Source organism: Podarcis melisellensis (genome assembly GCF_964234715.1).
Source record: "Podarcis melisellensis genome assembly, chromosome: 10".
Lineage (NCBI taxonomy): Eukaryota > Metazoa > Chordata > Lepidosauria > Squamata > Lacertidae > Podarcis > Podarcis melisellensis.
Window position 1 is genome coordinate 46,475,929 of NC_138542.1, and position 27,963 is coordinate 46,503,891.

Genomic DNA, 27,963 nt, shown 5'->3' on the forward strand with positions numbered 1-27,963 from the left:
CTATTCTAGACAATAGCATTGCACATGCCTACAGGCAAAAGCCCAAAGAGAAACTAATGTTTCACCAGACCTACTGTTCTGTGAATCAAGGTTTGGAAAATTTTAATCTTTACCACTTCCCCACCCCGCCCTTCATGTAGAAAGCCTTTGAGGCTGGGCTTCAGTATGATCACAAATATCCAAGTGGCCTAGGAAATTTCTAGTCCCCTAGAAAAATTAAAACACAGAGCCCTTTGCACTTTGTTGCACAGACTTGGAGCTACATCAGGAGGGACAACAGACCTATAGAACAGATACCCCTAGTCCACCCAGTGGAGGTTGTACTTGCAGGCTGCACATTCACAAAGGCTTGCCCACACAAGTTGTGCAAGTTTCCTGAGTTTTGCTGCCTTCGCTTTGGGTCCGAGTGAGGCAGGGAGAGATGCTGCCGAGCTGCCGACTGTGAGAGAAAAAGCAGTTCTGTAGGAGTGAGACATATATGTCTGCCCCCACACAGCTGGACCCATAACTGGCATTTTTGTCCATTTAATTGGACAGCTGCCCTTCTGTGCTTGTGCGTGAGATGGAATACAAATGGGTGCATGGGCCTGTGTGCTTGATCCCTCTAATCGCACACTGTTTGTTTGCTAATAGAGACAGAGAGTGTCACGCTTACTGCTTGGCTCTCGTTTCAGCAATGCAGCAGGGCAGCCACAGGCAACATGGAACACACTGCCAAGCATGAGCACAGCAACCTGGAAGACGCTGTGCTCCTCCTTCACACACACCCCAACACACACACCCCAAGTTAGAGCAGAAACCACAACAGAGAGGAATCAGGGCCTTCTTGAGTCCTGGAGCTGCTCACGTTCTCCTGATCCGGCTGACAACAGCACCTGCGCTTCCCCTCTGCGGTGCGGCACAATTTGTTTTCCTAGACTCCTGATCAGATGAGACATATCTGATTTTGCAGCATCACAAGGTTGCCCCACTTGTACGACTGCCAAAGTAAAGCTTTCTCGTGCTGCTCTGTGGATTCTGACAGAGCTAATGGCACTGCCCACTATTCGTTATTCATGGTTCTACAGGGCCTGAGGCCATACCTGGTGCCACTGTAAGCATCAGCATCAGGTAAAGAGAGAACTATTTTGGATGCAGGGAAGGTAAAAGTTGCGCTTGCGGCCAGGAGAGCAAACCAGCGCCTGGGACTGCAGAGTGCGGTTGTGGGGATGCACAGCAGTTTGTGCACATCATGGCACACCTCCAGGTGAAATACCTCCCTCAAAGAAAGATCGGATTCATATTTTGCATAGGTGAGAAAATTTGAATAATTTTCTTCTTTTTTAAAATACGAGTGCCCTGATTCTCCCCGCCTCTGGCTTTTTAAAAAAACAAAAAACAGCTTGCTACCATTTGACGGTGATGCAGGCATGTTCCTCAGACAGACTCCCTCTGGGAACGACGCTACATCATGAGACAGCCAGCTTCAATCCCAGGAGTCCCCTGCCCCAGAAAGGCAGGCAGATCAGCAGAGCCACTGCTTCAAGTAGCGGCAAGACTGGTCATTTTGAAAGAGAGACAGAAATCCCTTCGCCGTCTTGTATATAAGGTAAGCCCAACATACTTCAAATCCCCTCATCCCCAAAAATCATGAAACAGCCCACCCACCTGGCAAAGGTGGGGTGGAATATTCAGCCCAGCACTAAAATGAACAGTTGTTTGAAATAAACACATGGTCCCTGCAAACATAATGGGTTTTTAAAAAATATCAGCAACACTATTTCCCCCCTGTTCTTCATATAGTCATAGAATTGTAGAGCTGGAAGGGACTCTGAGGATCATCAAGTCCAACCCCCTGAAATGCAGGAATATGCAGCTGTCCCATATGGGGATTGAACCTGCAACCTTGGCATTATCAGCACCAGAAAGAGTTCTCAGAATAGCTTTAAAATGTTCATAGACAGTCCCTGCCTTTGGTCTTACATTCTAAAAGACACAATACAACGGAAAAGGGTATTAAGAAAGAGGGGGAGAGCAAGCTTAGGCACTATTTTTTACTTTACAAGAATTCTTGCAATGGCCAACTGCGACTGAAGGAGTTCAGGGAGAGGAAGCCCCCCAAATCTGTTGGTCTTTCAGCAGAGTAGATGGAGAGGCTTTGCAGTTCCATCTCTCTCCCTTGCCTATGGCCTGGTGGAACCAGGGGTCGCACCCACACCATACATTTAAAGCACGATTCTTCCAAGGTGTTATGTACTGAGTTGAATAGGATACAAAAGGCAGCAGTCTGATTGGTCCTAGAACAATAGGATCCAAAATGCAGCAGTCTGATTGGCCCTAGAACAATAGGATTCAGAATGCAGCAGTATTATTGGTCCTAGAACAATGCAGCAGTACGATTGGTCCGCAGGAGCCACCCAATCCAGCTCCAGGTGGAATCCGCAACCTGATTGGCCTACAGGAGAATCCCGGAATTAACCAGTCACGTGTGGCCCATTGTGTAAATAATGTATATAAAGGAGACATTTGGGGGGGAACTTTCATTCCTCACACTATGAGCTGAATAAAGAGCATGAAATCCACACTCGACTCTGAGTATATTTCACAAAGAATCCTGGAGATCTTGTTATGGGTGCTGGGAATTGTAGCTCTGCAAGTGCTCTGCAACTACTGTGCCCAGGAGTCTTTGGGGGAAGCAAATATGCTTATATATGGTGTGGACGTGCTGCAATATTGAGTGCTCCTCTTCAACATTCCAGCTAGCCAGCCATCCTTCTTTCAAGATTCACCATTCCAGTCCTCTCATATTGACTTCTGGTCTCCACCCCAGAAACTCACCACTCTGTAGCCACTAAGCATGATCAATCCCTACTGGGCTGTTTTTTGGGGGGGCGGGGGGTGGAATCCTCCTTACAGGTTTCTCCCATCATCTTCAGTACTTCTGAAACCTCCCTCTTCTGTGTGTGGATCCTGCCATCTTGGATATGAACCAACACTTGGAGAGCATGTTTGCTATGAGTGTGCAAGCTTAATGAATGTGCAGAAGCAGATAAGGTAAAATTAAAACATTATCAGTGAAGTCAGCCTTATTTCATTTATGAATGGGGTTCATTCATAGTTGAAATAGGAGGGTGAGAGGGACCATGTTAGCAGAGATGCCCATGTAGCAAGATGAAGAACACAATTGCATATGGTGGGATTTCAGACTCTACATCTCAACCAACAACCTGCTAGGCTCCCTACCTATACAAAGAAGAAGAAGAATAAATGTGGCCTTCCTGAGGCACATGGCATCTCAACAATTTAGACAGGATTATACTTTTATGACATGGACTTTTCAACAAAGACTTTCTGCATTTGAATATGGTTGGGTTGGGGTTCTTTTGTAGTTTGTTTTTGTTTATAAAATATAAAAAGTGATAATGTTCATTTTGCAAAACCCATTAAAAAAAAATATTACTGGAGGTGGAAGGGGAAAGTATCCCAAGAGCTCATTCAATTGATCATGCAGAAAAGCCCTTAGGCGGCAGCTGAAATGGCAAAAAACATGCGAGTGCATCATGTCAGCCTGAGCCATATATCAAAAAGGGGAAGGAGTACAATCTGCAAACAACACCTAATGACTCTGCTAGGACTGACATAATGGTCATTACAGAAGGATCACTGCTTTGAAAAAGTCTGTGCAAGATGCCTTACAAACTGGGACAAAGGTTGGTTTGGAGGAACATGAGAGGCTCCCACTCAGTGTTCTGTGGCATTTACAGAAGCGTTATTGATCAAAAACACAGTTTGATAAAGTGCAAAGGAGAAGACAGACAGCTTCTTTACTTTGAGACTTGTGTGCAAGAATAAATTTCAGCAGGTGTACTTCTCACTCATGGGCAACAAGTTGCACACTTTGAAATCCCCCCCACCCCCATGCAAGTTTTAAAAGATGCAAGGGGCAAGTCTTCAATTGAGCTTAGTTTATTTGTAATATTCAGTTGTGTTTTTCTTATTCTTATCCAGTTTTTAAGGTGATTTTATTGAACGCTGTTTGAATTTTTATTATTTTGTTAAAAATACATTGTTAGTGTGGTGTTAGAAGCTGAGATATGAAAGCTAGGAGCTGAATGGCACCTTAAACCTAGGTTATGGATGCTGCAGTGGAGTGTCTAGGCGCACTTTTTTATAACAAGAATACAAAGCTGAAAATGAATGAACTGCAGCTAATATCTTATGTTCATTTTTCACATGGTCTTGTCCTTCTCTGAAGACTGCAAAAAAACAAAGCCATGCTTCCCCTGCCCGCCCCCCTAATATTCTTATGAGAGTCCCTTCTCCAGCCTTCAGAGAGTGGCTGGAAGTGGGGAGGTAGAAAAGGGTCCTCCTTTTCTTTCAGCAGTGGCAGTTTTAATCTGAAATTTTAGGTGCAGTACTGTGCCCAGAGCTCAGGAACTGCTTGCATTAATGAAATTCCCTGTCGCAAAATGCGCCTAAAACAATAGGAGTTTTGAACTCTTTGTTAGTGTATTTTTAAAACACTTAAGAGATCTTTATCATATTAAGCAACATACATTTTTATGAATGAATGAATGTATTTCATTCTAGTCACCCTAACAACAAGCAGGAAGAGCCATTCTGGATATAACGTTGGGTCAACAAGATCTGGGCACCATCACTTGTATTTTTGGAAGACACTTCACACACTCCCAGCCACAGTTATCTATTTGTAATAGGGGAACATTAGTGACCAACCTTACAATGCTATATATATATAAAGGTATAGGTAAAGGTAAAGGTACACCTGCCCGTATGGGCCAGTCATGACCGACTCTAGGGTTGTGCGCTCATCTCACTTAAGAGACCGGGAGCCGGCGCTGTCCGAAGACACTTCCGGGTCACGTGGCCAGCGTGACGAAGCTGCTCTGGCGAGCCGGCACCAGTGCAGCACATGGAAACGCTGTTTACCTTCCCGCCATAAAGCGGTACCTATTTATCTACTTGCACTTAGGGGTGCTTTTAAACTGCTAGGTGGGCAGGAGCTGGGACCGAAAGACGGGAGCTCACCCCGCCGTGGGGATTCGAACCGCCGAACATACGATCGGCAAGTCCTAGGCACTGAGGTTTTACCCACAGTGCCACCCGCGTCCCGCGTTAGTATAATAGCATAACACATATGCAAAGGTACCTTTGCATATGTGTTATGCTATTATACTAACTGTATTCAGCATGGTTTATTGTATGAACATTTTTTCCTTTTTTATTATTTAAATGCATTTCACATGTTGTTAAAAGAAATAGGTCATTGTGCTCATCAACAAGCCAGAGAAAGGTATTACCCTCAACAGACACTCTGGCATGCGCACGCACGCACGCATGCACACACACACACATACATATTGCGGGTCACAGCAATCCTTCAGCAGCCTCCTCCTTTGCCTTCCAAGAGGCTAACTGCAAAACATTCTGTCTGTCATGGAATGGCGACACCTTGTGATGAAAGGAAGCAATTGCAAGAAGGACCAAAGTAATTCTGTGCATCCTCTGATGGGCCCTGCATCACCTGACATTAAGCACACTTCTGAAAAGGCCACTTTGCTGTCACTGGTGAGGAGAAGCAAACAAACAGAAAACTCCCTTCTCCTGTGCTGCAGAAGATGATGGAAAAGAGTAGGGAAGGAGGGACACTGCCCCCAGCCTGGAAGCTCCTCTAACCTCCCCGCCACATCCTTTGACATCACCCCCCTGTGAGCACTGCTGTTTGGGCCACAGTGTGTGTGTGAAATAAGTGCAAGCAAAAGAACTCAGCAGCTGGTTTTCCACCAATTGCAATTTACTCTGATTCAGCTTTAAAAGAGCAGGTTTTCACAAGGAAACGTCGGGGGGGGGACGACGACTTGTGCTTGGACACAGAGCTTTTAAGCCCAGACAGTGCCTGGGAAGCACGAAGGAAAGGCAAGTGTGCACAAGCCCTTTGATGTGCGCTCTTTTACTGTTCTTATACTGAAGTGTGGAATTGCAGAGTTGGAAGGGACACCGAGAGTCATCTAGTCCAGCCCCCTGCAATGCAGGAATCTTTTGCCCAACATGAAGCTCAAACCCACGAGCCTGAAATTAAGAGTCTCACGCTCTACCAACTGAGCCATCCCATAAATCATTGTTCTCATATTAAAACCAAAGTATATGGGGGGGAGCAGTATATTTTATGCACCATAAACTTAACAGTGGGAGAATTTCATCGCAGCTGATAGGCTTCCAAAAATTCCCTTCCACTCCCCCTGCATTCTGTTCCTCCAGACAGTCTCTGGCTGCTGTGATGGCTTTCTAGGGCTGCATACACACTTTCCCTTTAAAGGACATTTGAAGTGCATTATTTATCTCAAGTACTGTACCGGTAATTCTAGCCATCTAAAGTAATTCCAGCCACAATTCAAGTCCACTCGGGCTAAGGGGGCACTGCCCAACCAACCTTAGTCAGTCCCCCACCTGCCTACTTTCTCACAACCAGTCAATAGGGATGGCACAGCTTGACAGCTACCTCATCCCCTGTCCCAGGCTATTGATTCCATGGGCACAATGAATGTTGAAAACACACTGTATTTTATCATTTATATTATGACCGGGATAGGGAATTTCTAGCCTGTGGGTCTCTTTTCTGGCCATGCCAGAACAGTTCTTATTGTCAGAAAGTTCTTCCTAATGTTTAGCCTGTCAGGGTTAATGGTGCTTCTAAGACCAATTTGAATTAATTAGTTCAGCTCCTGCCCTCCTGAGCAGCGGAAAACAAGCTTGCTCCATCTTCCATGCCCTTCAGATATTTGAAGTTGCCTACCCTGACACCTCTCAGTCTAAACATACCCAACTCCAACTCCCTCAATAGTTCCTCCTGCATGCAGGTTTTTGCAGCACCCACGCAATCTTGTTCTCATCAAAATGCCATCCCACATTTCTCTCCACCCCTCCCCATTTAATCTGAACTGGTCGCTCCTTTGGTGGTGGTTGTTTTTTTTACTTATTAGTGAAAAGGCAAATCTGGATTACAGCAAGTGGGATATGGGATAGTATTTTGATAAGGATGTCGTTGTGAGGAAACTATGCAAAACTTGTATGCATGAGCAGCAACCGAGTCCAAAATAAACTGCTTAGTGGAAGCGCCCAGAGTTAAGATTCCCCCACTCCCATTTTAATCCATTAAAAATGTCCTCATTAGCAAGGTTTTAAAAACTAATTTGCATTTACCTTTTTAAAATACAAATTGAACTAATTAGTTCCTTAGTTCCTCTCACAGAGGTCCTACGTAGCCTGAATACAAAATGTGATTTACTGTTGAATCTGTACTGTTCCATTAGTTACAGTATTATACATTTCCACTGGAATAGCACTGCATTATGTGTCGACATCCAGCTCCATCGTTCTTCATATTTATCTGTATTTGCCAACCCGAGGCAATTTACTCGGCAGTCGCTTTACCTACAAAGAGATATGGATCACTGGCTGGCTGTTCTGCAGGCGTGTGGTGTAAACACTTTTGGCTTTTAACTGGTGACATCGCTTTGAAAAATGATGTTTTCCTCCCTTGCCTTTATGGCTGACTGAATGCAAGCAAATGGAAGGCAGTTCCTTGAATTTCGGTCTTGAATTCATTGAGCATGTAGTTATTTCTGACTGTCAAAGTGGGGGGGAAACCCAAACCCTGACTGTTCTTATTTCCAATATTTGGTTCATCTCTCCCTTGTAAATTTTTTATCTCTCTTCCTCTTGGTTTATAAATAATGAATACCCCATCAAGACATACAGTAAGATGATAAACAGGCGAACAACCTGGATCTCTAATCCAGCTCTTAGAGGTCATTCTCGGGAGGTAATAGCAACTTTAAGGCTGTGTACAAACTCCTGTACAAACTTTGAGGCCTGTGCACAAACACAGTGTGCTCCTCCAGTGCGCTTCCACCACTGGTTTGGGAAGAAGTGTGCATACAACGTTAGCCACAATCCATATTGATCCTGTACCTATCATGTCACTTCGTAGGAAATGCTGCATTTTGATGCATTCCCCGGTGTTATGTACTGAAGTTCTCATCCTGGGCCAGCAGTGGGATACTGTAGATAGTTATGCAAATGAAGGATCGAAAGTGACGTTCAGTGATTGGATAGTTTTAGAAAGTTGCAACAGTTACGTTGTTCTGGAGCTCTATATAAGCAGGCTGACTGAGCTCTTCAGTTCAGTTCTATTCTGGCCTCTGAATAAACAAGAGCTGTTGAAGAATCGCTGTGTCGTCTGATATGTTCGCCCACAACTTAACACCCCGCAAACCAGCTTCAATCGAAATTGAGAAAAAGAACAACGTCGCTGTGTTTTAAGCTGGTAATGTGTACATAGCCTTGGCCTCAGTCCTGTTCTCTTTCAGTTCTGTCAACAAAACTGAATCCACAATAAACTGCTGTGCAAAAGGCGCTCTTCAATATCCTGTCTGTCCCGCATTTGCAAGGGATTGATCCTTCAGTGTGGCAGCACCCACTACTCTTTGGAAATCTCTGCCTATTATTATGAGACAAGCCCATTCACTATACTGCATTGTTTTTGGCATGTGCCATTTTTGTTTAGGCACACCTACCCAGACATACAGTTTTAAAACACAATTTTAGCATATAGTTTTATTATGTGACTGTTTTATACCTGCTGGTTTTGTTTATGTTTTGATAAATTTAATGCCAAGTTGTTTTTAATGTTTGATTTTGCTGCATCTTTGACATTGTTTTAAGTAAACCAACTGCGGGGAGGGGAGTTGTCAAATAAGTTGTATATAAATTTGTCAGATTAAATGGCAATAAATTGGGCACAGAAGTTCAAAGCGAAAGGAATGGATATATTGAAGGAGAGTTCTCAAAGAGCTTCCAGAGCCTACTATGTGAAAGGAAAATAAAACAGAAATGCCAGCACTGTGTGTGTGCCCATACACACAGTGTGTGTGAAAGAACACTGGATATGGAGTGTGCCCAGCCCAGCCTATGTGCAGAACTTCGTCAGAGAGAACTGCACAGCACTTCTGGGATATTATGGGGCCCTCCTGCAAACCCCCATAAAGTTCTGCAAATGTTTGCAGCTGCTTCCACCTATAGCCCCACTGCCTTTCAGCGCCACGTCATTGGCCGAAGACAAGCTCCCACTCATAAGCCTGCATTCCAGAAACACGCAAAATGTTATTTGCCCCTCATCTTTCAAGTCTTCCTCAAAACCCATTCTTATATTTCCCCCCTCCCCCGCCTTTTCTGCATCTGGTGCTTTACCATCCTTATCTCACTCATCCTAAAAAACAATCCTGTCTGCAGTCTGTCTCAGGTATTCTTTAGTGTCTCAGAACCAAACAATTGTCACATAGCCTGGGCTGGGCCCACTCCATGTCCAGTGTGCTTTCACCGCTGGCATTTGAAGCTGAGTATGTGTGACGTTAGCCACAGTCCCTTACCTATCCTGTAGTTTCTTGAGAAATGCTGCTGTCTGATGTGTTTTCCTGCAAACCAAATTCCATCTGATTTGAAAATGTAAACTACAGTTGAGCTGAGGCATCTGTTGAGCATGCACAGATGGCAGCAGCACATGTGCAGGTGACAGCTTCATTCAATAGGATTTGGGGGTGTTGCAGGCACAGGGAAACAAATCAGGTAATGTGCATCAGGTGAAGACATCCCCACCTCCTCTCCAGTGTGTGCAGCAACATAAAAATGTGACCTGAAAAGCAGTGGGGAGTTGACTTACTGCATTTTAAGCTGCTAATGAGCACTTAGGCATAGTTTCCTCTGACTTCTTTTCTTTTCTTTTCTTAATAGCCAGCATGGCAAAGCAGGGGGCAGGGAAAAGAGGCAAGTTGAATAGGGAGCATGTCAAAAAAATCAAGCATGCCGGGAAAAACACACCGAGGATGCCAGCAAAAGTGACATATAGTTCAGCCCTTAGAAAGGCCATCCAGCACATGGAATTTGAATCAAGGTGTTCTGGGTACAAGGTCTAAACTGGACTTCCCTCGCTTTCACTAAAATGCCAGTGCGAACATCGGCCTGGCAAGGAAAATAACTTGTTACTCTTCACTATTCCTTTATCAATCTCTATCCTCTCTTTCAGTATTCATCTTTGCCATCTAAGGTAGACAGGCTTTAAATTAATTAATAAATTTCCTGCATTTATATCCCACATTTTTCACCAATTTCTATTCATCCATATATATTTTTTTTTAATTTACTTATTTATTTATTTATTTTATGAATTGCTTCCCATGAAACATCCAAAGCAATTCACAGTAAAATCAGGAATCAGAATTGGAAGGCTCTCAGTGAACTGGGTAATTCAACAACAACAAAAAAGATGCCAGAAAGTTTTGTACTGTTCCTAAATCAGCCTAAAGGGCCTAATGGACAGATAGGCACCGTATACATTTTTGAAACAGACATCACACAGAGGTGGTCAAGACTCTCATGTTTAACAGCTCACCTGGCCGCCATTGGTGACAAGGAATCCTATGAAAGGCGACTGAGCAAGATGGCAGATCTGCCCTCTGCCAGCCCACTTGGTTTCTGACTTGGCTGCAGAGGAAGGGGCTTCCTCTCATCCGCAGCCAGCATGCAAGTTGTTAAATACAAACCTATTCATGATGATTTATTTAAAACACTGAGAACTGGGATAGCTCATTTGGTAGAGCACAAGACTCTTAATCTCAAGGTGGTGGGTTCAAGCTCCACATGGGCAAAAGGATTCCTGTACTGCAGAGGACTGGACTGGATGACCCTGGTGGTCCCTTCCAATTCTATGATTTTATTATTTATATCCCACCTTTCCATGGGGTAGAAGTGGGCTAGGTTTGGACATCTCATCATGTGATTGATTCACTATGTGCACAAATCATAATTTTTCCACGACAGGTGGCACTTTGAAAAGTCACTACGGAAGCCTCTAAGATCAGTACTGGCACATCAGGAAGTCAGCTTACTCTGAAAAAATGTTATCTCCATCACATAAAGACATCCAATGGCAGTTTCATTGCACAGCCAACTCCAAACATATCACACTTCAGTTTAGCCCGTATCAATCCTTCTTTCAGGGTCAAGTGAATCAATCCTTATTGTACACTTCATTTAAGGGTGATAAATCTTGAATGGAGAGATTTAAGAGAATATAATGAAGCCTCAAACCATTTGCACAGAACAGAGGAGGAAGACTTTAAAGCGGAAAAAGCAGAGAGGAGCCTTTCCAAGAGCTCAGCTACTGAAACTAATTTGAGCAGTGGCATTTTCTTAAACTGCTGATTCAGATAAAACAACACAACAGCTGAAAAGCACACTGCTCAGTATAAAATACATCCTCGCTAGTATTTAAAGGAATAATAAAATATCTAGCAAGATTAATTCAAAGCCTTTGGTCAATAAACCCTTTAAAGAACTGGCACAAAACGATATTGTCTGGCACGGGCAAGGCCGAGATAAATTTGATTCCTTGAGGAACAGAAAATGTAATGAGAAAATCTCTTAATAGTGCCAGCATTAGCATTACAAGGACAAGGGGATACCAAAGTCACCAATTTGTTGCAAGTGCTACGCTGTGCTGCACATGCCAAGTAGGCTGTGAGATCAGAATAGAAAAAGAGGAGCAGGAGCCGAAAGGAGGGGGTGTCAGCAATCCTTGTCCAAGAAAAGCTGCCCAGTTGCAACTTGGATGCAATAAATTATCATTGATCCCTGCCTGGTAAGTTATTTCCAGCAAAGTTCTGTCGTGCTTTTCCAGGATTGATTTTTTTTTTTAAAGTCTATGAAAAAGTGAAGATCTAGAGCTGCACTGATACAGTAATAATACATGCCTGTTTCTCATTTATAGATTTTCAAAGGATATTTCATGTGGCCAAATATGCAAGAGAAGTAGCATACACACACTTATATATACATACTATAAATCCCAGTCATGAACACACACACACAAGAAATGAAGTGGGGGGAAATTGTGACTAGCTTCATGAAAGAGGCTAGTGGTGAAGGCACTAGCACACCATTTTTAGTCATCTCCTTTCTAGACCAAATCACAGAAGACTCCCCACTTCTTTCCACTCATGCAGAGGGAGAAGAAAAAAACCTCAGAAGCCTCTACCAGCAAAATTAGCCCCCCGTGAGGCTGCATAAAAATCATACATTTAGAGCAGGCCCATGGGCCAGATGAGGCCCAATCGCCTTCTAAATCCGGCCTGTGGATGGTCCGGGAATCAGCGTGTTTTTACATGAGCAGAATGTGTCCTTTTATTTAAAATGCATCTCTGGGTTATTTGTGGGGCATAGGAATTTGTTCATTTTCCTCCAAAACTATAGTTCGGCCCCCTCAAGGTCTGAGGGACAGTGGACCGGTCCCCTGCTGAAAAAGTTTGCTGACCCCTGATTTAGAGCACATTCCCCCTCCCAATAATCTTGAGAACTGTACTTTGCCCCTCACAGAGCTACAATTCCCAGAACCCTCAACAAACTATAGTTCCCATGATTCTTGGAAAGGCAGAAACATGCTTTAAATGTATGGCGCATTTCCAGTTCAACCTGTTTCCATCCACATTCATTAGATTGCTCAGCAAACTGAATAGAGTAATACAAATTCACATTCAGTAGAGGGAGGACAGTGAGGTGGAAGAGTTGGGAGACAATTAACCAATTGTAGACTGCTACAGCATGTGTTCCCTTCTCCCAGGCTTACCTGGGTGGGTTGCTCTGTGCCGGCATCCCCAGCTGATGGAGTGGAGTTTGGTATTTATGTCTGGAATCCCAAGTCCTGTTAGGGTTCTAAGCAAATAAATATTGGTAATGTTATCAAGCTACATGAGGAGAAACAGGAATATGCCTCTCCCTGTACCCCAGTCCCCCATCCCACCCTTCTGCTGCATGCCAGTACCACCACCACCCAGCTGACCTCAGCAAGCAGGGGAGCGTTCCACAAGGCTTTGACAATCATCTACTCAGCCCCGGGGGTAGGGAAGATGAGTGGCAATGCCGTGCACCAGAAGGCTCTTGCACTTCCACCGCCTGAGGCAGCCGCTTCCCTGTCTCATGGATGGGCTGGCTCTGTTCTCAGGTTCTCTGTACACTGTAAGACTAAGTTGTTCTGTACAATGTGCTCCCTTTTTATGTAAAATGTTCTTCCTCCCTGTAACCTTGCATACACTGTGCCTTTAAAACACATTCAAAGCACTTTATTTACCCTCAAAGAATTCTGAGCACCATCGTTTACACCTCACAGTTTCTTCCCCCTTGTGCATGCAGTGCTCTCCTCCAACTACTGCAGTTCCACAGGCTTTCTTCCCTAAATCCAGAGATTCCCTGTACTTTCAAAATCCAGTTAGGAGAATTACATTGATTGCATAGGGAAACTCCAGGTGTAGGGAGGAGAAAGCGTGTGACAATGGTAGGTGGAAGACAATGCTGTATGGATGAGGGGGAATTAAAAGAGGGGCAAGGGGCTCATAATCCATACTAAGATGAGTTATGGATGGGGTCCAAATCTTCAGTAGAAGATTGGGCCCTAAAACCCATTTGATTAACCACAGTTCTTTGAAAAACCATACAGCAGAAGCTGACAGACACCACTTTTGCAGGACCTACTTTGCTTTTTTTATTATAAAATGCTAACTACAGCCAAGGCCTGGGGTTAAATAATGACTTGAGTTGGCAGGTGGTGGTGTTGGAATACTTTTAGAATTAAAGAACAGAGAGCGCCTTCCCATGCTCAAGCTGGAATTTGTTTTAATTATCAGAAATGAGCTCACAGTTCTGTCACACCTACATGCCATTCCTGGTTTCCCCTCAAGTCTCTTTAGCTCAGCAGCATATTTTAGAAAGGGGTAGAAGAGAGCCTTTTGTTGTTGCAATTTGTTGTTGCAACAGCTAGGAGTTGTTGATCAACTGCAAATTACCCTGAGATCTAGAACAGATCCCAATCCACCTTCTTCTGCACACGCCTGCCCCAGAGCATTGTTTCTTATAGGGTTTTGAGTTGAGATGAAGCTTTGGAACAGCAGCATGGATGCAAAATTGTCCTCTCAACAGCATGGAGGGATCCTGCCTTCTCAGAATAACCATTTGGAAATCCTAAACCTCACATGGTGTTTCCTATTAGGATCTCTTTGTTATTTCATATAATTTTTTATTTCATAAAATTTATATACCACTTGACTGTAAAAACAACAACAGCATTTGTCACTCAAAGCATTTGTCACTTAAAATAATTTCTGAAAATAAGCAGATTTGATATCAGTTATTCATGCAGTATTCCACTGACTTAAGGGCCATCCATAAAGCATATCACACTTGTTAAAGCCTTTTTATAATGGAATATGACAGGCACCCACTATCTGTGCTTTCCAGAATACATGCTTGTTTTGACAACCTTTCTGAGATGGAGAAGGTCTCTGCTATGGTTGTCTACTTTGACGTTTTTAAATTTATCTGTTGTTATTTTGTATTGCTTTTAGTTGTGTTTGTTGTATTTTGTACATCACCCTGAGACATAAGTGGAGTGCAATAAAGAAATGAAATAAATGCTGTCCCACCCAGTTATAACACTTTGTCCCATTTTAACCAATAGTAAGTCCCTCCTTTATAAGCTTTTTGCAATCTCCTCCTACCCAGTACACAACATACTTCATGGATAATCCCTTAGCCCGGTTTTTCTCAAACTGCAGATCTATTATGTTTTTGAATGGGACTCATAATGGTGGACTATTTTTTTTCCCATTACCAGGGGCATTTTTGCACTTCTTTTTATTGGGCCAACAAGCTCCCTCACTCACTCCATGTCACACTTAAGTTCTAGGCAACACAATGACCATGACTAAAGTTTTCATTTAGGACTTGTTATGGTTTGAAGGAATTCTATAAAAGATTGTTTATTGTATATGTACATAGTCATTGTGTTGCCTAGACATTGCTGACGTTCTCTTTGCAACATGGGTTTGTTTGGTTACTTACGCTTAAGTTATAGGCAAACATATAATGCCTACATATAACTATGTTAACATTATGAAGAAAATCTAAATTTCTTCATTGTTGACTAGGAATGTGAAATTCTTTCATTTTCTATTGTAGAGCAGGAAAATAGGCTCCAGTAAGTGGGGTTAGGTTTAGACAGGTTGAGTAACTTTACAAGTGAGCACTGCCTTAGCCCATCCCTCAGATTTCTAGGAAACTTGAGCAGGCTCGCCATACATGAGGAAAATTATTGAAATGTCAGGGGATATGCAGATATATGGGAATGTGATGGGGAAAAACAGTGAAAATAGCTCAAAAAGCTTTAAATCAATTTGGGTTTGTTCCCAAAAAGCTCAACAATATTGGCGGTTTCCTTTTAATAGCTCAACAATTTTGGGGTCTTCCCAAAAACGCTCAACAACTTTGCGGGTGACAGGAATTTTGGTTTTTAATATGGCAACCCTAAAACTGAGTAGACAAAACATTTTTATTTTAGAAGCTCCGATTTTTTGTTTTACATATTGTAAATCTCATGACATTTACTTGGTTTTGTAAAGTGATTTTTTTTTTACTGTTGTTACCTGTCTGGAGCACTCTAAAATTAGACGGGGCAGAAGTTGCTATATAAATAAAAATAAGAAGGATAAACAGCCAACTTCAGCCCCTGGAGGCTCACAAGATGTCGCCGTAGAAATGGGGAATACTTCAGCCACTCAGGGTTCAATACTTTACTGACTTATCTGGGAGTAAGCCCACTGAACTCAATAGGACGGTTACCCTCAGCGTTCCCGCCTAAAAACTAAACTGGCCATTCCTTCCCTCGCCCGCTTCCTAACTACAGTACTGTACTGTATTTCATTGCCCTGCGCAACCGCCAGCAAAACCTAAGCACGTGCGGCATAGAACTACCGGAAGTGTGGCAGAAACCAGCACGGCACACCAGGAAGTGTGGCGGGAAGAAACACGGAAGTGCGTTCATCATAGACAGTAGTACCATAGAGGCGAGACAGGAAGAAGGGCATTTCACGTGGGAGAAGCGAGGCAACATGTCAGCCTCCTTGCTGAGGAAGGGTCTGGAGTTGCTGGAGACGGCGGGAGGTAGTGTAAGGCAGCGGGGGACTAAGGGAAAGGGATGAAACCCGTTCGTTCTTTACTCTAATAGGCTTTTTCTCTTCCTCTGGACAGCGTCCGCTCCCCGGCCCAAGAGGGCAGCCACCACCAGCCCACCCAACAAGCAGTCGCTGGCGAGGGCGAGGAAAAAGAAGCTCTCTCGGCCCCAAAAGGAGAAGGCGACAGTCAAGGGCAAAGTCATCAAGTCCGCGTTAGGTGAGCGCCGAGGAGCCATTATCTTCGAATCCACCCATAGGTTTTTTACCAATCAAAGCAAAACCCTTAAGGCAAGCTTGCTCTGAATCCCGGGAGGATGCAGTTAATCACTGAAACCTTATGTTTATTACGATGACGAACAGCAGAGATGCTCAAGTTTTAAAGCGAACCGCTTTGACTTTCCTCCTTCTTCAGCTGTTCTTATGTGTATCAGATGCTGCAGCCGAGGTGGCAGTTTCAGAACAGGAGGGAGTGTGGCTGTTGTCGAGTGATGCCTGTTATTCTCCTCCAGGTTGAGGCTTTTTAGTTTAGAGAGAAGGCGAATACCAGGAGATATGCATCCAGGTGCATTAAACTATGCTTGGTGTGGGGAAGGTGGGTAGAAAAAATGTTTTTCTCCTGCATAATACTGGAACTTGAGTGCAATCCAACCAAGTTGAATGTTGGAAAATTCAGGAGAAACAAAAGAATGTATAAACGACAAAATTCATTCCTACAGAAGGTAGTGATGTCTACCAATTTGAGTGGTGCTAAAAGAATAGACACATTCATGAAGCATAAGGCTATCAGTAGCTACTAGCCATGATGGTTATGTTTCCCTCCTCTGTGGGAGGCGGTGTGCTTCTGAATACCGGTTGCTAGGAATCACAGGTGGGGAGAGTGCTATTCTGCTCATATCCTGTTTACTAACTTCATGTAAGCATCTGGTTAGCAACTGTGAGAACAGGATCCTGGACTAGATGGGCCATTGGCATGTTCTCTGTGTTTCTTCAATGAGATCCTGTATCAAATATATAGATATATCTCCAAGTATATATACCCAGGCATTTTGAGTTTTTTCTAGAGCAAATGACATTTCTGTTGCAATTATGGATCAGCCAGAGAGGCCTTAATTATCTGAATATTACCTCACCTACAGTACCCTCTGTTCACATCAAAGGAACTAAGGAATATGGAAACCAAAATGTTTTGCTTAAATATATGTTTTGTAAATCACTGGTGATGAGTGCAGGGTCTATGTCAGTTCATATGGAGAAAGGCAGTCCTTGAGGTCCTCAGATGGTTTGCAGATTAGGAATTCAAAAGGAAACCGAAAAGACAAACTGACTTTTGCCCCAGCTGGAGCTGCTTTAAAAAACTCTGTGCACATGGAGAATTGTGAATGACATGCAGGAACATTCTGCAAGACTGTAATAACACATGCCCAGGCATCTGTCCTTGTTTTGTATCCATTAGTTGCTTAATGACCCGATTTGTGTATTTGTATAGACATGAATCTCTCTACTACCATCACTTCCCCACTTCCTTGGGCTTCTCAATGTACTGTATTATAATTAAGATCTGGAAGGTTTTGTGATTGGCCTATTATCTACCTTGAAGTGACTGCAGTATTCACTTTAGTAAATAATTTTGCTCTCCACATTGGGAATTAACACATGCCCCACGCATGGTCCTAGTTGATCCAATGAAATACCACCTTACCGGTTTTATCTGTACTTTTAGATCTATAACCTGTGCTATACTATATGATGGGCAATTAAAAAAATCAATAAATCTGGGCCGTAGTGGCAATGTCCATGCCGTACATGAAAGAAAGTATCAGTCATAGCAGCATGTTACATCTCGCTGTATCTGTTGCATCTTACTAACAATTATTTTCTTAACCTTCCCAGAGGAGTATACGAAACATCAAGCTGTTGACCATTTTCAGGAAAATGTGAAGTACATGACGAGTAGCCATTTCATGACAGACAGCACCATCACTCAGAAGGTGAGCCTTCTACTCTGTTCATTAGATTCCATAGTTTACTTGGAGGCAGGGGTGAGGAATGTGCTGCCGCTGCAAATTTGTTTTTCCTGCCTTGTGCCTTGTCACACCCCCTAACAATAATGTTTCTTTAATAGAAATTGAGTTGATAAAGTTTGCCTGAAATATGGGTTCTATGTGCCATATGTTGTGTAAGAAAAACTAACAAATTTCTATACCTGTAAAGTATCAGTTGAAATGATGTCTCAAAAGGAAGAGCTGTAGCTCAGTTGCAGAGCATCAGTTTTGCATGCAAAAAGTCCCAGATTCAGTCTCCAGATGGGACTGGGGATATTCCTGGCCAGAAACTACCAGTCAGTGTGGACAGTATTGAGCTACATGGACCAATGGTCTGACTCTGTGTAAGCCAGCTTTCTGTGTTCCTAAGGTCAGGGCATCTTGAGAAAGAACTTGCATTTTTCCACTTACCGTCTAATTCCTATTGCTTCTTGCTCTGCCATTCTTATCAAATGGTAAATATTTGTCTTAATACATTAAAAATATATTTTTAAACCGTCTGGGGAATTCCTAAAATGATTTCTACTAGACTGTAAAGCAGACTTTTTGACTCAAGTTTTTTTTATTATTATTCTCACCTTGCATGGGTCCTTTTCTTCCCAAAAGGAAGAGGCAGTTGCTTTTGAAATTGGACCATGATTTAATTTTAGTATTGGTATGCAGCAATGCAGAGCGTAGCCTTGTTGGACTGAATTTCCTTAAATTATTTTGAACCAGAGCCTAGACTTGGCTCTATTTGAACAGTGTGTCAGCAGTCTGTGCTCAGATGATTGTTTGAGCTGGAAGATAAATTGAGATTTGAGAACTGTAAGTAGTTTTGCAATAATAGAAAGCTGTAACTTCTCGTTTCCCTTTGTTTTGTGTCTGAAGGTTTTGGCCCAAAATAGAGGCAGGAAAGCCAGAGACCGCCGTCAAGAGGAGGAGAAAAAGAAGCCCGAAGGCACTGTTTTCACCGAGGAAGACTTCCAGAAATTTGAGAGAGAATATTTTGGGGGAACTGGAGCAGTCTGACGAAAACAGCACTGTCTCCTGGTTATGGAGAAAACATCAAAGATTAGGATACTTCCTTTTTATAAGCAATTGGGAGCAGAACTTTACTATAGGGAGCTGAAGCACCTTTACATCTAACTTGTTCAGTCCTCTCATGCAGGATGTCTGCTCTTTCTTACCAAGAAAACATTGTTCCTAGGAATAACCTACTTTGGGACTTCTACCTCTCTAATACTTTTTGCAGCAGTATGAGAAAATGCTGGCTGGAACCAATCATCCCCCACCCCCAAATAGTTAAGAGGCCTGAGAGACAAATTGAATGCAAATGTTGGGGCAAGGGGAATTCGCTAAAAGTGTGGGAATTAAATACATTTCCTTTTGCAGCAATGCCACTAGGAAAACATAAATGTGTATTTTATTGTTACACTTGCATTTTCGTCCTTCTTGCAAAGAAATTACAGCATATATACAGTTGTGCTTCGTACCCCAAGTGATCATCTCTCTAAAGCATCTTAGGTTTCTGTATTCAGTGTGAGGCTGTAGTAACACTGCTTCTGTTAGTAAGTGAAAAGGGTCTCTAGTTGACAGTTTCTGAAAATGATTCTTGAGGCTTACAAGGTAGGTATTTATGGTATAGCGTAACTTGTGCTCTTACAGTAGCTTGAGGGCAAGTAGCTTGGGGGCACTTCTGGATCCTTTGCTGTCGCTTGAGGCCCAAGTGGTCTCAGTGGAGCGAAGTGCCTTCCATCAGCTTCGACAGGTGACCCAGCCACGCCCCTATCTGGATAGAGATAGCCTAACTTCTGCCACCTGTGCTCTGGTAACCTCTAGGGTCATAGTAGTAGTAGTAGTAACATTTCTTATACGCAGCTCATCAGACTGTGTGGCCCCACTCTGGGCGATTACTGCAGTGTGCTATACATAGGGCTGCCTCTGTAGACAGTTAAGAAACTCCAGCTGGTGCAGAACTCAGTAGCCAGGTTGCTAACCAGGACAAGAGGGTTTGAGCAGATTACACCAATCCTGAATTGCCTGTTGATGAGTTTCCAGGCTCTATTCAAAGTGGGGTTTTTTTACATATTAAGCTTTGAACTGCTGAGGACTGCCTGCCACCATATGAACCGACCCAGACTGTATGATCGTCATCGGAGGACCTTCTTTGTGTGCCTCAAGAGGTCTGGGTGGCAGCAACACAGGAGTGGGCCATTTCTGCAGTGGCTCCATTTGTGGAATGCTCTCGGGGACGTTTGGCTAGCACCTTTATTACACACCTTTGGACCCCTGGCAGAAATGATCCTCTTTAACCAGGCCTGACTGATTTAACATCCTATATGCCCTTTTAAATGTGTCTATGGGAGTGGGGTTATTGGTTTGTTTTGCTTTTGTATGTAATTTTCTTTTTGTAAGACATTGATCTTCAGGGGAAGGACAGTAGACAAATTTAATAAATAATACAATTGTCATTTAAAGTGCTCAGTATACTTGGACCAAGTTGGGCTGGGAGCCAATAGTGTTGGAGGGTAGCTGATGGTGCAAATGTTCAGCAGCTTGTGAACTATTTAAATTATTTCTTAATTTTGCAGTTTCTGCAAAACCCTAGCATGTTAGTCTCCCCAAAATGAGATGGGAAAGCCACTGCTCTCCAGCTGTTGTTTGAAACTTTCATAATCCCAGAGCTTTGGCCATGCTCCCTATGGCTGATGGTGTAAGGACCACAGCTCTCCCTCAGTGAGCCAATTGTTCAGTTATTGTGCAAATTCATTTTAAGAGTCGCCATCTGCACCTAGCAGCCTTGGGCAGCTGCCAAGCCCCCATTCTGGCCCATTTAAAAAAAAATTGTCATCTGTATTGAACTTTTCAGTGCATCACTCCAAGTGCACCAAAATCGCCAGTGCAATTTCTAAGACTGCTGAACTCATGCCAGATAAGTCAAATATGTCTTTACTAGTGGAAATACCCCTCTGCCCCAATTATGTGAAAATATTTTAAATATTTTCTCCACCTCATCTTAATCAATTTGGGTTTAAATTACTTGGCAAAATCTGCTAGATGGCGCAGTAACTTTACCAAAATGTGGCAACAGCACTCTGCCAGTAAATCTACTGTGGATGTCAAAGGCTATAGGTGCATAGCTTTTGCTGATTGCTAAATTGTTAGGCTGTTGAAAGCTTCTTCAGAATATTAAGGGAAAAAGCATCTCCACCAATGTAGGAGGCAGATGAAGCTGTCTTGCTGTCAAGTGTTCTTCAGTGTGGATATTCTTAGTTAACTTCCTTTTCTTTCTCTTCCCCCCCCCCCAGCCCAGGGTGTAGTCACACTTTACAGAAATGCTATCATTTCAATTCTTTATGCATTTTTCTTGCAACATGGCGTTTCAAAACCTTGTCTGCAAACAGCCAAAGATGTCTGACAAATTACCGTAACCAAATTTTTTAAAAAAAAAAACCTCATAGAACTAGCTCTTGCTCCCTTGATGGACTTTTGTCAACTGTTATCTAACCAAATGACACCCCCCCCCAAGTACATAGCAGAGTAAAACTGCTATTAAGGTTGCTTTTGAGAATAAAGGCCTTTGGATCATTAAACTTAGAACTATTTATTGGTTGTACCGATATATATGAAAATATGCACACATAACTAGCTTGGAGATAAATACTACCAAAAGTGCTCTATCCCATTTTTTAAGCCTTATCAAATGGAGTTGCCAGGTTCCCCCCTCACCAGCATAATCCAGACCTCTCTATTTTTATTCTTTTTGAATTTTATTAAAATCTGCAGACCAAGCCTGCTGTAAGTAAAACCTCCATTTGCAAGACACAAGACAAATGTGTACTAGAAAATAATTTATTAAGCAACAATACACAGCTCATTGTACTAAGCTCTTATATACATGCATGTAACATATACCCTTGACTACCCTATTCTGGGACTTTAACTTTTTTACCCTTGGCCTTCCGGACCTCTTCAATTAGATCTTTCAAATACTGAATTTCTTTGCTCAGGGAATCTGCCTTTTCCCTCAGTGTTTCATTTTTCTGCTCTAGTTCTCTACACTCTCCTGATAAGGCCTCCTGCTCTAACCTTTTCTTCTGTCGATAGCGTGTAGCTGCAGTCTTGTTTTGCTCCATCTTCTTCAGTTTCTTATCTACTCTCTTTTCTCCTTTCATCTTTACTGACACTACCTTATCTGCAGGATGATCATAAGGTTTGGACCTCACAGGGCTATCATGCAAGACTGTGACTGATTGACAATCACTGAGGGAATTAACAGAAGTGGTGGGGCTTTGCTGGGGAGACCCCAGGTAAGATTCTGGACTCATGCATATTCCACTATCATTGTCTGAGTGAGCTTCATCCTCTTTTTCACACTTTGGAATCACCACTACTAAGATATGGGCTTCAGTTTTCTTGTCTCCTTCAAGAACATCTACTTCACTGCCTAATTCTAAACTGAAAGAATGGTCTGTAGTGGAAATCACTGACTCTGGAGTGAGGGGAAATGGAAACAAGGGGGCCAGTGGGGCCACCTGGTCTGCCCCAGAGGGAGACTTAGGAGAATGAATAATTAATTCTGTTATCAGTGGAGTTTCTTTGTTGGGAATTTCTTGGACAGGAGGGTCAAATAGATCACACGTGTCCTCCAACGTGGCCATGAGCTCATCTGGGGAGACGGTGGCTTCCAGATCATCGATACCCAACAGTGCATCGAAGTCAAATTCCTTCAAATCCATCTTCTCCACCATCCAATCCATGCCAGAGAAGGCATCCTCTGTTAAAGAAATGACATTTTTTTTAGAAAAAGAAAACAATGAACTTTATAAATGAGGGTTTTAAAAAAGTGTTTTTTTCTCTCCTTTCCTGTGCTCATTTAACATATTTAGATGATGTTGCTAGCACTCATATCAGCTCAGCTCTTTAATCTTATTAAGAATGCCACACATTTACTACATAGAACTATAATTCAGCCAGGCCACCCGTTTTCAGAATACGTCTTAGTCTGTGTCTTACCCTGGCTGTTGTCTGTGGCATTGTTCGAACTATCCACAGCCAGCCATTCGGAAGAGCCCACTTTAGCCTTGTCGCTGGAGAACCCATGCGAACTGAGGTTCTTGGCCACCTCCAGGTAGTCATCTAGGAGGCCCAGGCCCTCCTCAGCCACCAAACACGGCTGGTTGAAGGGGGACAGAAAATCCCCCAACAACATCTCTGTGTTTGAGAAGCTCATTTTGGTCAGATTTTAGTACTTTGTCGTCAAAAAGCGTGGACAAATAGATGGTTTCTTTGTCGAATACAGCAAAGCTGCTGTCTGATGGCTTGAAAAACCTGAAAGACACAAGCAATTTTTGTTGTCATTATAAAGTTGTCCATTGATGTTGAATTCAGGTTATCCCTTGAGAGGGAAAAGACGAAAAAAAGTACATTACTGCAACAACAGCACCCCATGATTCCAGTTTTGGACACTGTATCTGGATCCTATCCAAGAGAGTTCTAATGAATACCAACAAAGCACTATTGTACAATAGCGCCAACTAGGATTTGTGGAAAATGTTCTCACTTCTGCAAGGCAGCCTGCTTGGGTTTCCTCCCAACCATATATGGTCACAGCCACAGTTTCAGCTCCACCCACCACTTTTCCTGGTCTGATTCATGCATTCACAAGCGTCAAAGGCAACAGCTGCAGCCATTTCATGATCTGCCTGCTGTGCATGTCCCCACCCTATAAATAGGGAGCCATTTTGTGTCCTGCCACGTTCCATGAAGGGTCGATTACTCCTGGTATCCTGGCATTTTTCTAATCAAGGCTGAGAAGCAGCAATATAAGGGGGTGCCAAATAGTTTGAATTCACATTCAGTGATCAAAAAAGGGTAACACTTTCCACAAATAGATATACACAAAACTTATTTCAAGGTGACAGGGAGCCATCTGAAATCCCCACCCTTTCTTGGAAAGCTCCATATGGCACCAATCCAAAACAGTCAGTCAGATCTGAAGCTAGGGAAAGCCAGCATTTTTCTCCTTTTAAGTGTCTTGGGCCCAGCAAAATTAAAAATTAGAGCTGCTCCTTTTGCCCATCATTGTATGTTGAGAAAAGCTTTACCAGTTGCCTGGCAAATAGGTACTAATAAACCACAGCTGTTTGGCTCATGAAAGCCACAGCAAATTTACCTTAAATGCCATCTTTGGTCTATATAGGAAGGGAAGACACAGCACAGATCTGTCAATAGTTCAGATCTCATGAGCATTTGCTTAGCTATGAAGGGAAATCACTTTAATTACCCTGGGAAGCCCAGAGGCTCATTAAATCATCCTCCACTTTGGACAAACAAACCTCTCCCATCCTTTTTCTCTCCAAGGGAAGCCTTGCCCCACCCTCTGATCTCCTTTCCACTTCCAAGGTAGATCTTTATTTTGGGAGGACGAACTATGGTATTTCTACAATGTCACCTTATCCCCCACTTCATGCCCCGCCCACAAAAGCATATGTCAAGGCGCGACCCTTTCCCAGTGGGGGAAGCGGAGCGTAAAACGCTGCTAATTACACCCCGGGGCTTTTAATCCCGTGAGATGAGTCTATGAGCTCCCCCGCCGCCGCCCACTACTGTCTTATGTTTAAAGATGGTTCTCGTCGCCCCCTCCTTCGGAAGAATGAGGCGATCGTCCCGTTTTGTTCCTCCTCGATACTCACGCCATGGTTGCAGATGCCTGGAGATGCCGAGGCCGCGGCCGATGCTGCTGCGCCTCTGCAATGGCCGATGCCGCCGCTTGCACTGCCGCACCTACCATGCCATGGCGGCGGCTGCGGTAGCAAAAATCACCCCCTCGCTTCGACGCCGCGTTTGAGCTGCGCCCCGGACAGCGACACACAACAGCAGACTACACACTTAATTCTACAGTCAGACAATGAGGCTGCGCCGCCCGCGCTTTCCGTATTTATATGCAACAAGATCCGGCAGGACGCGCCCCTCGAAGAGCAATCACTCCAACAGGATCCTTCCACCAACCGTTTCCAGAGTTAAAATAACTTCGTTCAAAGAACTGGATTTTCTCAGAGGGCACTCTGCAGGACTCTAGGGGCCAAACGTACAGTTCGCGGGGCTTGGCGACTGGATCTGCCTGCCCCTTCTCAAAAGTCAGCGGAAGGTTTTCAGGTACTACACTGTGCTATTTTACTCTAATGCCGCTCTCCAGGCTCTCAATTAAGGTCAGACCGCGTGACGCAGAAACGGCTGGCTGGCTTCCTATTGGCTTCCTTGGAGCAGTGGGAAGGCGACTGGCTGGAGCAGATGGTGTCCCGAACTCGAGATAGCACGTGAACATAGAAACACCCGATTGGCTGACAGCGCCTGTCCACGTGTACTGTAAACCGTCATTGGCTTAGAGCGGGAAGGGCGTCAATGGGTTCCGAAAGGCAGTTGAGGGGTGGGAGGGAGGCAGAATTATTTTCTGTTTCGCACGCGCGCATTAAAAATTCAACCGCCTCAGGTTGGAGGACGGCGCAAACGTCCTTTCGTTGTCCCCGTCCTGCGTGTTTCTTAATGCGCTGCTGCTGCTTGCCTCTCCCTTCTTTTGGAATGTGGATATAGAAAAGGAAATTTGTTCCATCTTCTTTGCCATCCTTTTCCTTCCCCCTTTTCCAGAACGGCTGCCATGTTTGGTCGGTGTGGCAAGAGACTAAACATGGCTGCTCCCCTGGAACTGGCGTGACATTTGTGGAGCTCCGTCCGCAGGAGCCCTATAAGGCGCAGTAACCGCCTCTCCCTCTCCCTTTCCTGGCTGTGCTGGGGTGCAGATGGCGCCTGGCGAGCCTAATCGCTCCCCACCCTAATGCACTATGAAAGAGATAAGAATTGAGTGTAACGCAGCTGCTTTTCCCTCAAGATGGCCAAGCTGCCCACAGAGTGGACATAAAGCCTTCGGGGGGCGTGGGGGGGAGATGAGCCTTCAGGCAGCAGCAGCAGCCGCCCATGCTGACTCGCACTTGCCTGCCTGCCTGCCTCTCAGGGCCGCATAGCGAGGAGTATCTGGTGCGCTGGACTGGATCCGCGCCTCTGAGCTCTCGGGAGGGTAAAAGGATGAGATCGCTATGCCTTGGTCGGTGCTCGCACGTTTTTCTAGGTAGCACCGTAGGCCCAGTCCTCTTCTCTGCACCCAGGGACGATAAGCGAGAGAGGGAAGGGTGTAAGGAGCTGCTCTTTGCCCTTGCCATGCACGTTTCTGTCCTCCCCAAAACTGGAGCGCGTAGAAGAGATGGTGCCGCTGGGGTGTATGTGTTCTGGGGTGCTTTCTAAGTTGGGGAACCCCCCCATCCTTTCCAGCATCTGGTGCAGATGGCATAAATTATTTGGCCACCTTTTCCTTCCCTCTCCACTCGGCTTCTTTTCCTGCAGAATAACTGCCTCAATGCTAAGCATAGGGTATGGTTTTTAAAAATAACATAACATGTAGCTTGACCCCCTTCGTGTTGGGTAATCCACTTCCTTTCTTCTGCCAGTATCTCTGGGTGATTCACAACTTTTTCTTCCTCCTTCCCTCATGACGGGAATCAACATGAAAGTTCATGTGTGGTCTGGTAGCCCTGAATCAATAAAAGCACAATTGTTTCTAACAACAAATGAAAAGCGAGGGAAAGGGAAGTCTTTGGGATTTTCTTTTTTGCAAAATGAAAAAACTACACTTATCTGTGTACTAAGGCATTCACAATAGAAGGATTAATCATGATTTGTAGTATAAAGTGCACAGCTCTGTGACCTCTGCTGCATTTTCTTATTGATCTCATTTGTATTCTGTCTTTTCTCTCTCGAAGAGACTGAAGGCAATGTACGTGGAGTCATCCCATTTTATCTGCACAACGTCCCTGTGAGGCAGGCTAGCTTCAAGGTCATATAGCGAGTGTCATAATTGTGCTGATTAAGTTTTGGTCCAACAAATCTTTATCTCAATTCCATTGTGGCGTCCATTTTTTTCTCATAAATAAAGCAATGCTGCAGCTACCAAGCAAGCACTGGACTCAGCTGCGCAGCAATAATGGTTAGCTAAGGAAAGACATAGTCACAGAATACTTGCAGTAGTTGCTGATTTCTGCTAAATATGATGCTGTATTTACTGTCATTTTCAAAAAGATACTAACAAAGTATGTATGAATGGAAAACTCTTTACTTGAACTGGCTGTTGTTACTGTTGCAATTCCATCCATATAAATTTACAAATAGCTAATACATTACTTATGTTGGATGCAGTGCTTTGAAGGCCAGGTAATTTTTGTAATTTTGTTGTACTGTTAATACTATACACAACTTGTCTCAAAGCTATGTAGCGCCTAAAAGCTTTAGTGTTTCAAAATTAACAAGTTCACAAATGAAGAGTGTTCACAATTGGACTTTTTAGCCTGTCCAGTGCTACTTCAACCTGTGTGTTGGTTGGGAATATGAAGCCCATGAGGTTATGTTGCTAGTTAAAAATAAACCAGTTCTAACACATACACCTTATTGTCTCCTTCTTTAAGATAAGCGTTGTTCAGCTTCTGTTTCCTCTTTTCAAAATAAAATCTTCAACAGGATATAGTAAAAGGAACTTCATTTCCCAAGACTGATGAGGGGGAAAATAATCACTAGGTGGACACGTCAGCACCAGTGTTTTCCATTGACAGAGTAGCAGTTCTCCTGTTTGCTTAAAAGGTCGTACAAGATTTTATTGACTGATGCAGGTCAATCTGTTACTGTATTTAAAAAGCAACAACCATGCCCCTCAGGGTCACAAGTGATAAAGTTTTTTTTAAAAAAATTGATTTAGCACTGCATTGCACCAAATATGTGCATTTGGCAAATACATTAGATTACCTCCTTTCTTTTTTTTAAAAAAATATTTTTATTAAGGA

General features: G+C 43.5%; 3 protein-coding genes and 1 long non-coding RNA gene across 4 annotated transcripts in view; 2 read left to right on the forward strand and 2 right to left on the reverse strand.

The window, feature by feature from the left end:
- The window catches only part of CACNA1I (calcium voltage-gated channel subunit alpha1 I), a 361,276-nt gene extending 345,604 nt beyond the window's left edge, over window positions 1-15,672 (reverse strand). The window contains exons 1-2 of the mRNA XM_081928146.1: window positions 15,528-15,672; window positions 12,680-12,765 (exon numbers count right to left, since the gene is read on the reverse strand). The gene's annotated coding sequence lies outside the window, so the exon portion shown is untranslated. The remainder of the gene's footprint in view (window positions 1-12,679; window positions 12,766-15,527) is intronic.
- Window positions 15,673-15,918: 246 nt separating this feature from the next.
- On the forward strand, window positions 15,919-19,511 carry RPS19BP1 (ribosomal protein S19 binding protein 1). Its single transcript, XM_081928790.1, has 4 exons — window positions 15,919-16,044; window positions 16,132-16,272; window positions 17,946-18,043; window positions 18,968-19,511. The coding sequence occupies exons 1-4, from the start codon at window positions 15,993-15,995 to the stop codon at window positions 19,106-19,108; spliced, it is 432 nt and encodes a 143-aa protein (XP_081784916.1). The 5' UTR covers window positions 15,919-15,992; the 3' UTR covers window positions 19,109-19,511.
- A 2,406-nt stretch (window positions 19,512-21,917) lies between these two features.
- Window positions 21,918-24,962, reverse strand: ATF4 (activating transcription factor 4). Its single transcript, XM_081928805.1, has 3 exons — window positions 24,775-24,962; window positions 23,096-23,410; window positions 21,918-22,856 (listed from the first exon to the last, which is right to left on the reverse strand). Exons 2-3 carry the CDS (start codon window positions 23,310-23,312, stop codon window positions 22,006-22,008), a joined length of 1,068 nt encoding a protein of 355 aa, XP_081784931.1. The 5' UTR covers window positions 23,313-23,410; window positions 24,775-24,962; the 3' UTR covers window positions 21,918-22,005.
- Window positions 24,963-25,147: 185 nt separating this feature from the next.
- Window positions 25,148-27,565, forward strand: LOC309379563. The gene is made up of 2 exons (XR_014172538.1): window positions 25,148-26,503; window positions 26,893-27,565. It is a non-coding gene; the product is annotated as an uncharacterized lncRNA (long non-coding RNA).
- The last annotated feature ends 398 nt before the right edge of the window (window positions 27,566-27,963 follow it).